The sequence below is a fragment of the Poecilia reticulata genome, linkage group LG5 (assembly GCF_000633615.1).
Source record: "Poecilia reticulata strain Guanapo linkage group LG5, Guppy_female_1.0+MT, whole genome shotgun sequence".
NCBI lineage: Eukaryota > Metazoa > Chordata > Actinopteri > Cyprinodontiformes > Poeciliidae > Poecilia > Poecilia reticulata.
In genome coordinates, this window is record NC_024335.1 from 17580924 (window position 1) to 17594865 (window position 13942).

General features: G+C 40.4%; 1 protein-coding gene across 1 annotated transcript in view; it reads right to left on the minus strand.

Moving 5' to 3' along the window:
• Positions 1-10102, minus strand: part of synpra (synaptoporin a) — a 13557-nt gene extending 3455 nt beyond the window's left edge. The window contains exons 1-2 of the mRNA XM_008409527.2: positions 9800-10102; positions 9596-9661 (exon numbers count right to left, since the gene is read on the minus strand). Of these exons, the coding sequence (XP_008407749.1) occupies positions 9596-9661; positions 9800-10036 (303 nt within the window). The 5' untranslated portion in view covers positions 10037-10102. The remainder of the gene's footprint in view (positions 1-9595; positions 9662-9799) is intronic.
• Positions 10103-13942: the final 3840 nt, after the last annotated feature.

The following is a 13942-nucleotide window of genomic DNA, read 5'->3' on the forward strand; positions in this document are numbered from 1 at the left end:
CACACACGCACACACACACACACACACACACACACACACATTTCCTGCCCTCAGTTTGCTCTCTTAGCCTAGTTGCCCATACAAACCCCCCACTGCCTCAAGAGTTCTCAAAGCCATAATCACCATAATCAGAGCTGATGCCCGGTTTGCTCCTTTCCCATGTCGTAGGCAGCTGGACGTGCAGCTTGCCAACAGCTGGCAATGCTGTTTATCTCTCAGTCTGAGTGAACCTGAGCCACTGGAGGGCGCTGTCAGATCACTGACAGGAAGCGGCTATGCTCAACCGTATGCCTGCCATCTCAGAGACAGAACTTGTACACAGTCAGTATCACCTATTGAGTTAAATATCGAATGCTTAGTTGATCCTCTGAAAGTAAACCAGGTCCAAGACTAAAACACCAGGAACCACAGAGTGACCACAACGGATCTTAAAGAGGTGGCGTTCAAAGATGACAGAGCTCAGGATCTAGATGGTAAAATATAGCAGTGGATTAAGCAGAAAGCTGCTGGATTCATGTCTTGAATCCCTATGCAATCATAAGACATAAACATAATATTTCCTTAGTGAGTGTAACCATATCGAAGCCGCGAGGTTCTCAAATGTATCTTGTTGACTGTTAAAGACTGTTGTTTTGCCTACATTAGTGTCTTGTTAACTAAAGTTGCTTATTACTTCATCTCCATTGTAGTGGAAAAGGTATTTGTTACCCTACAGATTTCTTCTGTTTTTGCTATTTCTCACACTTGAAATCACACTTGAATGTTTAATTTTTTTTTTTTCAAATAATTAATCAAATTGCTCCAGAAACATGATATAGTGGCTGTGCTATGCATAATCTTGACGGCTTGAACTTTATGTCATAAGCCGATTGTGAGGAGGTGGAGGAGTTTGATTACTTCACAAATTATATGTCTCATGTTATACAGTCACGGCACAGTGACAGTTTTAACAAATATGTCAAAAAACGTTTATTTAATAAAAGCTACATTATGCAGCTTTGACTCAATAATCCTGTTTTTGCTAGCTTAAAATTCAGTCGGCCTTTCAAATGACCATTAGCTAATGATCGGAAGAGCTTTCAAAGGAGGTAAACATGAGTGTACGGTGTCGATGCTGTGTAGGCATAATCTCTGATTAAAGCAGTGCAGATTAATGCCAAAATCTTAAGAATAAACAGCAGACTCTCATTAGGGTTTGTTGCCTGCAGCTTTGGGCCTCAGGTGGAGCCGGGATGCCGCATACATTGAGCACAGCTGGAGCATCCGCATAGAAACCTCCAGACTGATGTGGTTTGTTTACCCACAGAGACGAGTGAATGACAGCGCGACTGAAATCTCCCAACGAAGGAGCCGAAAGACGATGCGCATGCAGACAAATCAAATCCAGGAAAGTGACCAGAAGAGCGACGGGAATGAACGCTACCGTTTAATTAACCACAAAGAGCTGCAGATGAGCATCTCTTTCACGCCCTCTTTCAGCTGCCTCGTCCTTACTGCGATTTTTTTTTTATTTCTTTTTTTTTCAGCTCGGGTTTTAGCCCCTCTCATTTCTTAGCCGGGTCCTTTGAACAGGAGAGCGTGGCATTGTGGAAGGAGGATGGATGCTAAGCCTCGCACCCCCGTGTGTTTATCTGCCTCTCCCAGCTGGGCTCCTCAGGGAACAAGAGATAGAAGGAGAGAAAAAGGGGAGAGAGGGAGGCTGGGAGGTAGAAGAGGGAAGCTAAGGGGAAAAATAGATACAGTGGAAGGGGCGAATAAAGTGCGAGCGCAGGAATTAAACTGGTCTGCAGTGTAAACAAAGCTATGAAACATCTCAGTCATCCCTCATCTCTACTGACCTACATGGCACCCAAACGCTCCAGTCTAATGTGAAAGTTATGATTTGATTTCATGTCAAATCAACGACCTGAAATATATATATATATATATATACCCCGCGGCCCCCATTGCCCATTCACCCTACCTCCCCCCAAGGTGGCTTCCCAACCCCTGTGGTTCCTCCATTCCTGACTCACCAGTGTGACCACACCCCGTGGAGCCCCCCCTTCACCCTTTTTAGTAATAAACTTTTGTTTACTGAACTCTTGTCTTGGCTGCGTTTTGGGTTCTGGCTGATTTTGCTTGTACATTACACACTGCTCCTTGTGGGGACATTTTCTTGGTCCCCATGACGGAAATTGTTCTTGGGTGAGTGGTTAGGTCTATGATGATTAGGTTTAGGGTAAGGATTATGGTAAGGGTTTGGCTTCCACTAATTTCTACAGTCTATGTGAAGTCCCCACAAGTGATGAAAAAACGACTGCGAGCGTGTGTGTGCATACATTATGTTTAGCAGACCATTTTTAGCATGGTCTGCTAAAAATGAACATTTATTGAGTTTTATTGGAAATGACTTTTTCTTCTACCCCTTTAGAAGAAGGATGTAGTTTATAAAGATGCAAAAGAAAACATCTTCAGTAAAAAGCTGTGTGATTAATGCTACACCGGCAGACAATAGTTAAAAATGGGTAACTCATTTAGAAGCAGCTAATCCTTTCCTGCAAAGGAAGCTCTTTGTCAGAAGCACAGACTGATCTTGCCTCCGTCTCTTTGCTCCACTCGGCTCTAACGTTGACTGACCACAAGAAAGTGGACATTTATTTAGTAACTGGGCCTTCAGTGCCAAAGGACAGTCACTACCCATGTCTCAATAAAGTTGCATGTGAACATTTTTCTGCATTTACAACAGTTTGATAAATACAAAAAAATTAGGTTGCATTTGTGTCCTTTGCACTGCAATTTTTATCTTAGCATTTTATTGTATATTCTACAAAGTTAATAGAAGTCAGCAGTATAATTAAAACTCAGAAAATAAAAGTAAAACGAAACAAAAAAAATTAATTATGAAAAAGGATGCAATTAACTAAAAGTTTCATTAAGTAACTGTTGGATCTGCAAATATTAATTTATTTGATCACCATCATCACAAAGGGACTAATTCTTATTTTTATGCAATGATAAAAGACCTGATAATCACTAATTTCTCGTGCAAACCAGAGTCTCTTAAGGAAACCGTATAATTCAATATAATTCAGCTTATTTGCATAGCACTGACAAATGTTGTCTCAAGGCACTTTACAAAAAATAAAAATAACTTGTATAAAAACAAATAGTCACAAATTCAAAGTCAACATCCATTCTGTTTATGAAGCTGTGCAGTCAGGTTTCACTTATGTCAGCTGGATTTTTTATTTTTTTTATCTAAGGAAACCAAGCTGATTGCAGCGAGTCAATGATTTTGCAGCAATCCCTCCTACTGTCCATTTGAGTGCTACATAGAGTAACAGTGGGCAGTCCCTTGGATGGTGCCAGCAGTTCCTCATTACTAAGCATGCGCATCATCAGTATAACACATTTGTGTTATACTATTTTTCTGGGATGGAAATGAATGATCTGTGGAACATCACATTTCTTTATGATCTTTTTTGCGTATATAAAGAACGAACGGCAGTGCTCTCCCTCGAACTGTGTGGGGTACGTCTTGTCGAGGGACAACAGGTAACCTTTTTCTGTCTGACGCAAAGAGGAAGTAGCATCCTCTGAGGGTCAAAGGCGAGGTAAAGACCCAATGTGTCGGGAAAGAGAACATCTTAGATTACTCATATAACGCATGTGTGTGTAACGTTTCTGATTTTTAATAAACTAAAAACAGTCTATCAAGGAACATACCTAGATGCAATAGTTAGGAAAAAACTGAGCTTTCAGTTTTGATTCATTTAAATCTAAATCTGATTATCAGACAGGAACAATAAAAGGGGAAAAAGTTATCTACTGGCAGCCTGACTGCAGAGGTTTATGTGAGCAGCTGATGAAGCTTTTGTGACAGTCATATGAAATGCCATCATCTACCAAACCTATTTTAAGACAATACCCAGAGAGAAATGTGAAGAACATTTCTCACCTTTCCCATTAATACTAATTTACTCTATGTCAGCCACGGTGTTATTCACAGCCCTGAACCCAGTGGGCACAGAGACATTTGCCTAAGTAGATAATAAACGTCATCTCCTTCAACATTTGGACCAGCTTCTCCAGCCGCGTCTCTTCCTGTCGCAGGGAACAGTTATTTCAGTGGTGACAAACAGATCTCTGACCTGGCAAGTCTCTTGCGATATCAGTCAACAGCTGTCGCTAATCTCATTGCATCTCCCTTTGACTTGTTTTTGTGTGTGTGCATGCGTGTGCGTGCACTGATGCTTGTGCACAAAATGTTCATCATATCCACTTGGCAGATATCAGATTAAAGGCTAGATAGTGGCATATCAAAGAAAGTGGCAGGACGGTAAACAACAGAAAATGTAACATATAAAATCCGATACGGTTGCAACACATAAAGATGGAAGCTATGGACCTGATGCAACCATTGGTTTAATGCTCCTTATCCGACAGCAGACAGTTCTTGAAGTGACAAAATCTACAACAAATAAATAATAACATAACAAATAATACAAAAATTTTGTGCTAAATCTTGCACAATGTGCAATTCAGATAGATGTCTTTTCACACACTCTTATCGCCAAGATACCACAAAACAGAGGCAATAAAAAAAGTGTTAATAACCCTTTAGTTTGTGCACACGAGATTCTCCGACCGCCCAGAGGCGAACAAAGCTGGTGTACAGTAAGGTACTCAGTATGACATCATGCAATAGTTGGTGAGACGCGGGTTTGGATGGGAAGACCACGATTACTCATGAATGAGACTCACAATGGACACCCAGGCTTTGCCCCGTGAGTCACAAGGCCTCACGTAGTGTACTTGTACAGCCGCTCTGTGTGACAAGCTTCAGCAGCATGGCTATGTTTATCATTTGCAATCATGTGCTCAAGCAACTGTGCAATTCTCTTCTCCCCCCCACCCCAACACCCTTCCTCTCTATCCCCGCTTTTTTCTTTTCACTCTTCAGACGCATAAGCATGAAGCTGGAAACGGTGAAGAGTTTGGGCACATCTCAGAGGACAGTTTCTGCATGAGTTGGCCAACATGGGAGACGAGGGGGACCTTACAGCTGTTTGGAGCAGAATATGCCAGCCGCTGATGGCGTGCCAGCAAGAACAAGATCCACGCACACATAAATAATTTTCTTTTTTTTTGTATTCTAAAGGCCCCACTATTGATGTAATGGATCACCAAGCCTTGTACTATAACACTAACCCTTAAAACTAAATTCCTAACCTCAATGTTTAGTTCTATTGAAAGACTTAAATCTAATAGTTTGGTATTTTTGTGTGTTTCAGAGATGTGACAAAACAAGTGTACACATAGTGCATTTGCCTGCAGGCCTGACTAATTATGAATTCACACTGTGCTTGTGCAGATCCAGTGCTGACTATTAATGCAGGAAACCAAGACATGCAGCATCTTACTAGGAAGTCTCAACTATAGTTAACATAACCTTTTAAAAGCCCACTATTTGTCCACACAGTCAACCAGACCGTACAGTGCAAGGTTCATCGTCTGCAAACTAAATGTCATTTGCTGCCTTTATAAAAAACCTCCAGTGCCCTGAGGGCGTCCACACAAAGCAAACCAGCACACACGTTTCCACTGATCAGTTACTGTTTGTACAAATCTACAACGGGGATTAAGATTATAGCACATGGTCATAATGAACAGGAAATACTGTGGCTGATTTTTGTGGCGTTGCTAATGCCTTCAGAAAGGTGATGTCAGAGTAAAGGAAGGATCCCATTTGAAACACAGTCTGAAAATGTCTCGTCCATCTGGAAGAGCTGAAATTTGCCAGGTGCTACAAAATCAAGCTACTGCTCCAAGCTGTCCATTTGTGGGATTTAACTGTCAGCAAAGATGTCACAGTTTTGCTGATGGGATCCAGCCGTCGTCTGGCCAAGGTAGGCTCCAAACAAAAACAGACAACTGCTTAAAACCAGTAACTCGTTATATGTATCTAAAGGAGTTCATGTGCTAACTTTAGTTAGTAAGAAGGTCTATGCCTCAATCATGCCTCCACAAGTCTACTTACACTCAACTCTACCATTTAGCACTGTTTGTCCTCCCTCACTCTCAACTGTCCTTTCACCTCTATCGCCTTCATCCCTCATTCCGGTGTTTGTCATCCATCATCCCTCAACCCTATTAGTGCTACCAGGGTTCAGTCAGTGTAAGTAGCGACATTATCCATGACAATCAACCTTTGTTATAACTTTCTAACAAAGTTACAGGTGATTGTCCCTCTCTGCACAAGCAGCTGAAGATATGACACCAAGGAACTACTGATGAGCCACAATAGCAAATCTAAACTCTAACGTTTGGATGAGGAGAAGGATATATGGAACGGGCCCTCATCCGCTCATCACCTGTTGTAGTAAAGGAAGAGCTCAGCTACAAACCAGAGCTCTCAGTTTATCAACCTGCATGTGTTCTCACCTTTATCTACATTCATAAGCCATGGACATTAACCGAATAATTGACATTCAAGATCAGAGTGGCTGAAATTAGGCTCTTCTGTATAGGGTGGATGGGTTAAGCCTTAGCGATAAAATGAGGACCTCTATCATCTGGGGAAACTTGCAGTTGAGTCACTGCTCCTCTGCTTCTACTAATATTATCAAGATAGAACTTGATTGTATTTGAAATAATGAATGCATTTGCAAAGCAAACCCATTGGATATGGAGGGCAATGCTCAACACCATTTCTGCATAGTGCTTTTATCAGTGATGGTAATTTGAACACGCTCACCATGATCTGAAAAGGGCCAATGTAATACTCTAACGCTGCCCTTGCTGGTTCCTCACATCACGTTAAAAGTGAGGCTGCAATTTTGGCTCAATTGAAGACGAACTACAAATGATTGGAGAAAAAAAACAAAAAAACAGGATCCCGCCCATCTGTTCTTATTAGAGAAGAGCAGCTTACAGAAAAAATACCCACGGCTGTCACGGCAGAATAAATCTGAATTCTGGACCTTAATTAAAATAGCTAGTTATGTGTATACTGTATGAACCCGCAGGCCAACGGAGAAACAAAAGAATATTCTCTTTCTGGGGAAGACAGACGGAAAAGAAGTAAAGGTGTTGCACTGAAAAGGTCACTTGTTGTGCCAGAAATGTGAGGAACGGAGGTGGTGTGTGCTGAGGGTGGCAGTGAAGCTCACATAATGACCCACACTTCCCTTCATGCACACACGCACACACACACACACACACACACACACACACACACACACACACACACACACACACACACACACACACACACACACACACACACGCACAAAGAGTAGCAAGAACATAGACATGTGAGCTATGATAGAGTGTTACGCAGCTAGTTTTCTTTTGGATCTGACAAGGTGTGGGCCAGTTTCCATCCATCCAAGGTGTTCCCAAATCAGAGGGAAAATACTGTCATGACCAATGAGGAGATGCCTCGAAAACCTCACAAAAGGAATTGGCCAGGAGGAATCCTGATCTGATGCATGAACCACCTGACCTGACTCCTTTACATGCAGGAGAAATGGCTCTACTCTGACTTCCGTACCACCTTGTGGAGGAAGCTTATTTCAAACACTCCTGATCACACTCTTTGGTTCATAATCCATATATATATGGTTCATAATCCACATATAATGGCCAAAGGTGAAGGTTTGAATGTGGAAGGTCTGCTAAAGTAAGAGGTTTGCTTTCTGGCTCAGTTCTTTCCTCGGTGTGACAGACAAGAGTAGCACCTACATCTCTGGAGATGATCCATCGTCCGCTCCATTCTAGAATCACTTTTGAACAAGACACTTGGATATTAAACTCTTCCACTTCGAGTAGAGACAGAGCACCTGCCTAGAGGGAGGAATCCACCTTTTTACCAGCTCAGATCCATGGCTTCTGAGGCCACAACTACATCCTGGCTGCTCCACATTTGACTGTGAACCGCCCCACTGTATGCTGAATTTCTAGGCCTGAACATGCTAACAGAACAACATCATCATCAAATGCGAAAAAAAAGGAGTCCTTGATATACTAAGGTTTTACAAATTCAAATACTGAAAAAAATGTATGCTACATAATTCCTAGGTTTTAAAGTGAGATGCCAGAGAAAGCGTCAGAGCGACCAGCGTTTTCTCTGGCTATATGCAGCGTAGAGTAGTGCAGCGCTGACCGTCTCGACCATGTTGCTGTGCAATGCCGGTCAGCTGGTTGAAAGAAGGTTCCTACTCTTTTCCTCTGTTAAGATACTACTGCCTGATCGACTGGTAACAGATTATATTTTAATGCATTATGACTGTTGATATAACTTTCAAACTACCCATTTGATTAGAAAATGGGAAGCAAGAAGAAAAGGTCCAGTGAATTGGTTGTAGAGAATAACCCACAATTCAACAATCACATAGGGAAACAAATGACCAAATAAAGGGCACTGAATCCAAAATGTTGCATAATGACCACAATGATACAGGAGAACTCTAAGCAAAAAGTGGATCCTAGATATATAACTATCTTAAGCTGTCATTTGAGACCAATTTCAGACCAAGAGTGCCCAGCTAGATTTTCTGATAGAAGTTGTATTAAGTTAACCAAAATGGGTTCCATTCAAAAAACAAATTTTGAACATAGTCTCACATAATATTCATAAGGACTGAGCAAAATCCATATCCATATACACATTTTAGTTGGGCATGAATGCTTTTCTTTGGTATGATTAAATAGGTGCATTTTTATTTTATTTTATCAAGGCCACCAAAAGAACTGAAGTTCTCTTGAATAAAGTCTGTTTCAGGTTAGTCCCTGCTAACAGACACGCGTAAACTCACCTTAATTGTGTGGTATGTTGAAACTGAGAGTCAGATTCGTGGGTTCACTTCATATGACTGTAATAAACTCCCATCTTTCTTCAGCTAATGATTCTCTTCACACTTGCAAAGCCTCACACACAGGCGCACAATGAAACACACACACACACTTACACACAGTATCTGGGCAAATGCTGAACACCCTGGTGGCTACAGCAATTTCTCTAAACTCACATCAAAGAAAATCACTTATCTTTTTCTTTTTTTTTTAGCTCCAGGCTTCTGTGCACTGTACAATAAACACAGAGTCAACACAACCCACTGCCAAACAGAGAGGGGTGGCTGTAGTAAAGCTTTGATTCAGTCACAGCGAGGACGCCCAGTGCTCATTGGTGATTCCCGTTATATCATTTCTTTTCACTCGGGCTAAAATGGGTCATTTCTTTAAGGCTGGCGCATTTTTTTAAAAAAGCACAGTTTGCACACCTATTCGCAAATACAAAATACACATAACGATTGGATATACATAAACATAAAGATCTGATCACAGCGAATCGGATTTGAAGAAAATGCTTGAGCGTAATGTGTGCAAAAATCCAGATGCGTGGAAAGTTTCACCATCCAAATGCGCGAAACGAATTAAAAATAATCCCGTTTACTCCTTGCAAAAAAAACCAAAACAACAAAAAACAAACAAACGAAAAAACAGTATCTTCATTAGCAGCACACACGTGAATTGACGTGTAAAATATTTGCATATTTACATAGCAAAATTAAGTTATTGCACGCAAATAAACAATAAAATTTCAACTCACCCATTCCAAAACACGGATAAATCCCAGAGGTAATTTAAGCACCTGAAATGTCCCCACCGATGCCAGCTGCACAGAGACAAAGCGACGGGATGAAAACATTATTTTCACCAATTAATGGACTCGCCGGCCAATTGAGTTGTAATTAAAGCTCGGGGCGTTCACGTTACACGTTTATCTGTTCAGTCCTTTAGCGTGTTTACTCACCTGGTTAGCGGTGTCCATGTCAGCTGCGGGAAAATGTATTTTATTCTTGTCAGAAATGAAGCGAAAATCCTGAACCGCAAAAAAATAACAAACCAAGAGACTCGACTGATGTATCTGCCGCGTAAACACAGAGGGGGGCTCGGAGTCCGAATCCGAGCGGAAAAGCCCGAACACTCGTCGATTTTTCCCCCAGCTATTTACCTTTTTATAATGGAGTGAGAAGCTGTCGTTTGACATGGAGACACTCACAGAGATACAGAGGAGTCCGACTTCATTTTCCCCCCATCGAACAGATGTGAAGTTTAATCTGTTTATTTAGTCAGTTATCAATTTCCACTTATATTTAGTTAAATATTCAGTGCCTATCGGTTAGTTTCCTGGGATGTTGAAGCCTTTTCTCTAAAACTAGTTGCTCAAATATATGGAACGACCGCAATGCCAAAAATTGTATAAATAAATAAATGTGGATAAAGAGTTAAATAACTGTTTATTCATCTCACCAACAAAAAATAGTATGTTGAAGTTAAACTATATTATATTATAGTAATTTTCAGGAAAAAAGACAAAAAAAATAAAGAAAGTAAATTACAAAGCACTGTATGCTTCTTGGAATCCTGAATTTATTTAAAATCCACATAGAAATATGTGCTCAATTTAGTTAGACTCATGTAACTGGCCTGAGTCTCTGTGGAGTTCTGATACTCTCCTCTAAACTGGGATAACGTTGGTGTCTCAACCAGACTTATTTTTAAAAATAATTCTAAATAAAATTGTTCCGAAGAAAACCAAATATCACTTTTTGTCATAATAGTCAGTTGTCTGAATGCCATCTAATGAGTTTCCCCAAAGACCAAACAAGAACAAGCCCAAGTTTCACTGCAGGCCAAAAAGAAAATGAGACAGGAAGAGAGCGCGAAGAGGGGCTTCCCTGAGTCTGCTTCACTGGTGACAATTCCTCTAGAGCAGAGTGGAAAATGCTCTGACAGCATAGCTAATTTTACAACATCCCTCCGATCGCCCCACATGAGCACGCACACGCTTTCACCCTGCCTTCAGGGCTCTGTCTCCGCGATTAGGAAATCGTTGTATCTGATTGGCTAATATTTTCGCCACATGAAATCAAAATGATGTGAACAAGAGGAATGGAGTCTCCTGCTTTCTTTGTTCTTTTAGCTCCGAACTGTTTCATGATTCAAACCAAAACTCTGTTAAGAAACATTTTTCAAGAATCATTTCCACATCCCTTCAGCTGATAACATAAATAAAAGGTTTAATTAAGTCAAGAGACTTTGGCCTCAGTCCGATGACCATATTGTCTGAATGCTTGTGCTAGTTTGTAATTAGCGCCTTAATAACCTGCAGATAAAGTTTTTGGCAAATATTTTTGTTTAATCAACTGTGCAACTATAGAAAATAAACAATAAAAGTTATAAATTTGTCTAGAGGAAGTCAAGTTAACATCCATGCATTTTAAGCTACCTGAGTTAGCTCACCATGCAAGTTAACTCTGTGCCTCTGTGTTGCCATGTATGTGGTTCACAAATACAAATAATTCCCTTTAACTCAAATATTGTTCAGTAATTCAGATTATGGATTAATCTTTTACACCCCTCCCCTCAATATCTTAGCTTTAGTGACAGACATTATCACTTCCACACACTTTGGAGGTGAAATTCTGACCCAGTATGCTCAGTGAAACCCATAACCGACTTGTTGTGTTACATCAGCCCAGTGCTGGATCGGTCCATGTTTGAACCACAACTAGATTGGTAAAATAACCACTGCTAACCTTTTTGCTAGCAGTTTTTAGAGAACAGGACCCTGGACTCTTAAATGTTTTCTATTCGCATTGTTTGTATGTCTTTAAACATTTTAAGACATTCCAATGTGAAGCAATCCTAGATATCAATCATCACTCAATTTCTGTACAAAGCTACACAAATAAAAGTAGAACTAGGAACACTCACCAAAACCAAAAGACATATTTAGCTATAAACAAACTCTCTATTTGTTTCCTGGGTTTTTGCATTGTGTGCTGTAACAACCAGATTTTTCTCCCTGAGGAAGAATAACCTGTCAGGCGCAGTGACAGGTGTCGAAACGCATCTGAGGAAACTGGAAGTGCACTGCAGAACCAGACAGAAAACACACCTGGGTACAGTAGCTAAAGGCCAGTCTGTGTGTGTGTGTGTGTGTGTGCGTGCGCATTTGCTTTAAGTGAATTCATGAGTAAGAAGAGTTGCAAATAATAACTAGATACATCTCAATAAACTTAGACTGGTATTGATGGGGATGCATGTCTAGTTCATGTGATCCTGATGACCAAACTAAAAACATTATGCATAAACAGAACTTCACATTTACAGAATGGTAAAACAAAAAAATAAAAAAAGAAGCATCGAACCCTTTACAGATTTCATCTGAGCTTGACTTGATCTTGCTCCTACATGTTTCAGATCGTTGAACAATTATTAATATCAAATAAACAGCATGAATAAATACAAAAATCAGCATTCAAATTTTGATAATAAAAAAAAATAACACATTAAAATAAAAAAAAGTAAAGAAAAATAGAGGGAGAGTAGAAACGGCAACAGCAGAAACTATCACCATTCTTCTCTTCTTCTCTTCTGCTTAAGCCTCCTTTATAACGTGACTCACAGAGGAATTACTGCGCAGAGACTAGGTCAACCACTTATCCATCTCAACACACCAACACAGCTTCACAGCAATTACGGCTGGACTGCAGTCGCTGCCAGAACCAGTCCACGTCTTCTGCCGCTGATGCTTATGCTCCTAATCTGTTTTTACAGTAACTGCTGAGTTGTAAGGGAGACAGGTAATGAAGAGACACATAGACAAATACCTTCCTAGCAAAAAGCTTCAATATCAACAATCATAGGGGCAGAGCAATGTGAAATATTGACTTGAAGCCAAACCTTATTTCTGTTGGTTTTTTTTTCTGCAGTGATGTATTTTCCACAGACGCAAATTTCAGATGGACGCAAATATTACACACTCATAGGTTAATTAAATCTATCCTCGCGTGCCTGTGACAACACAAAGCAATGAGGCGTCATTAGGTATCGCAACAAAAGGCGTTCTTCGGAAATGTTTCCACAGAGAATAGCATTAGCCCGGGTCTCATTTTGCACCATTTAGATGACACACACAATCAGGATCAACTCCTGTTTGATGAGGGGAGAGAGAACAAAAACCAACCAACCAACCAACTAACCAACCAAGGTGGGACCACCTTGGCCTGGTTTTTGATGATGCATGACAACCAGGCGAGACGTCACCAACACCCACAGTATGGAGAGAAAATATCTGTCCACTGCTCTTCCTTAGGAATCTGTGTTTTACTGCCAAGTTCAGCTGGTTTTCCTAAATACAACAGAGAACCATTTACTTCTTTGGTGCTTAAACGTTTGGAGAGAACCTCAGATCAGAGCCTTTACAGCCCTTCAGGTATGAAGGTTTGAGACTGATGGTAAATAAAAAGCCAACATTTGAGTGAGTCCAACACACTTAACAGACCGAAGAGCAATTTTTGTCATATCACATTCTAAAGGCAAATGGAGAAACATCATCATTTTTGGAAATTTTGCCTGCTTGTAATTGAGTCATCCTTCAAATTTTAAATGGCACATAAATGCTAAAACAAGTCACTGCAGAAAGGTAGCTGGAAATGACTTTTCCCTTTTTTGCAGGAGTCCGCAAACATAGGAGCTACTCTGCTATAGACAGGTTTAGTCATCTTAAAAATAGATATTTAATCCAAAACAAATGCATGATTTTCAACTTTAAACAATACGGCAATCCTGTGTTAAACAAATTAGTTGATTACTCAAACATGGAGGGCAGCATGCATGCAATTCTGTAACAGGTATGTTAAATTGACATAAGTTGGCTATCAGCATTGAAACTACTACTCTATGTGCTCCTCTTAACACTGGAAAAAAAATGGTCTAGATGAGAACCTCACCCATCTACAATCGTGTCAGTGTAAAGTAGTTCAAGGTGTTTGTAAATTTTGCATTACATTTCTGCCCATAACAATGTCAGTCTGGGTAAGCTGGCCGTGCCATTGTTTCTCATTCCCGGCTAGGCAAATCTGCTACAGCCATTATTTCCCATACA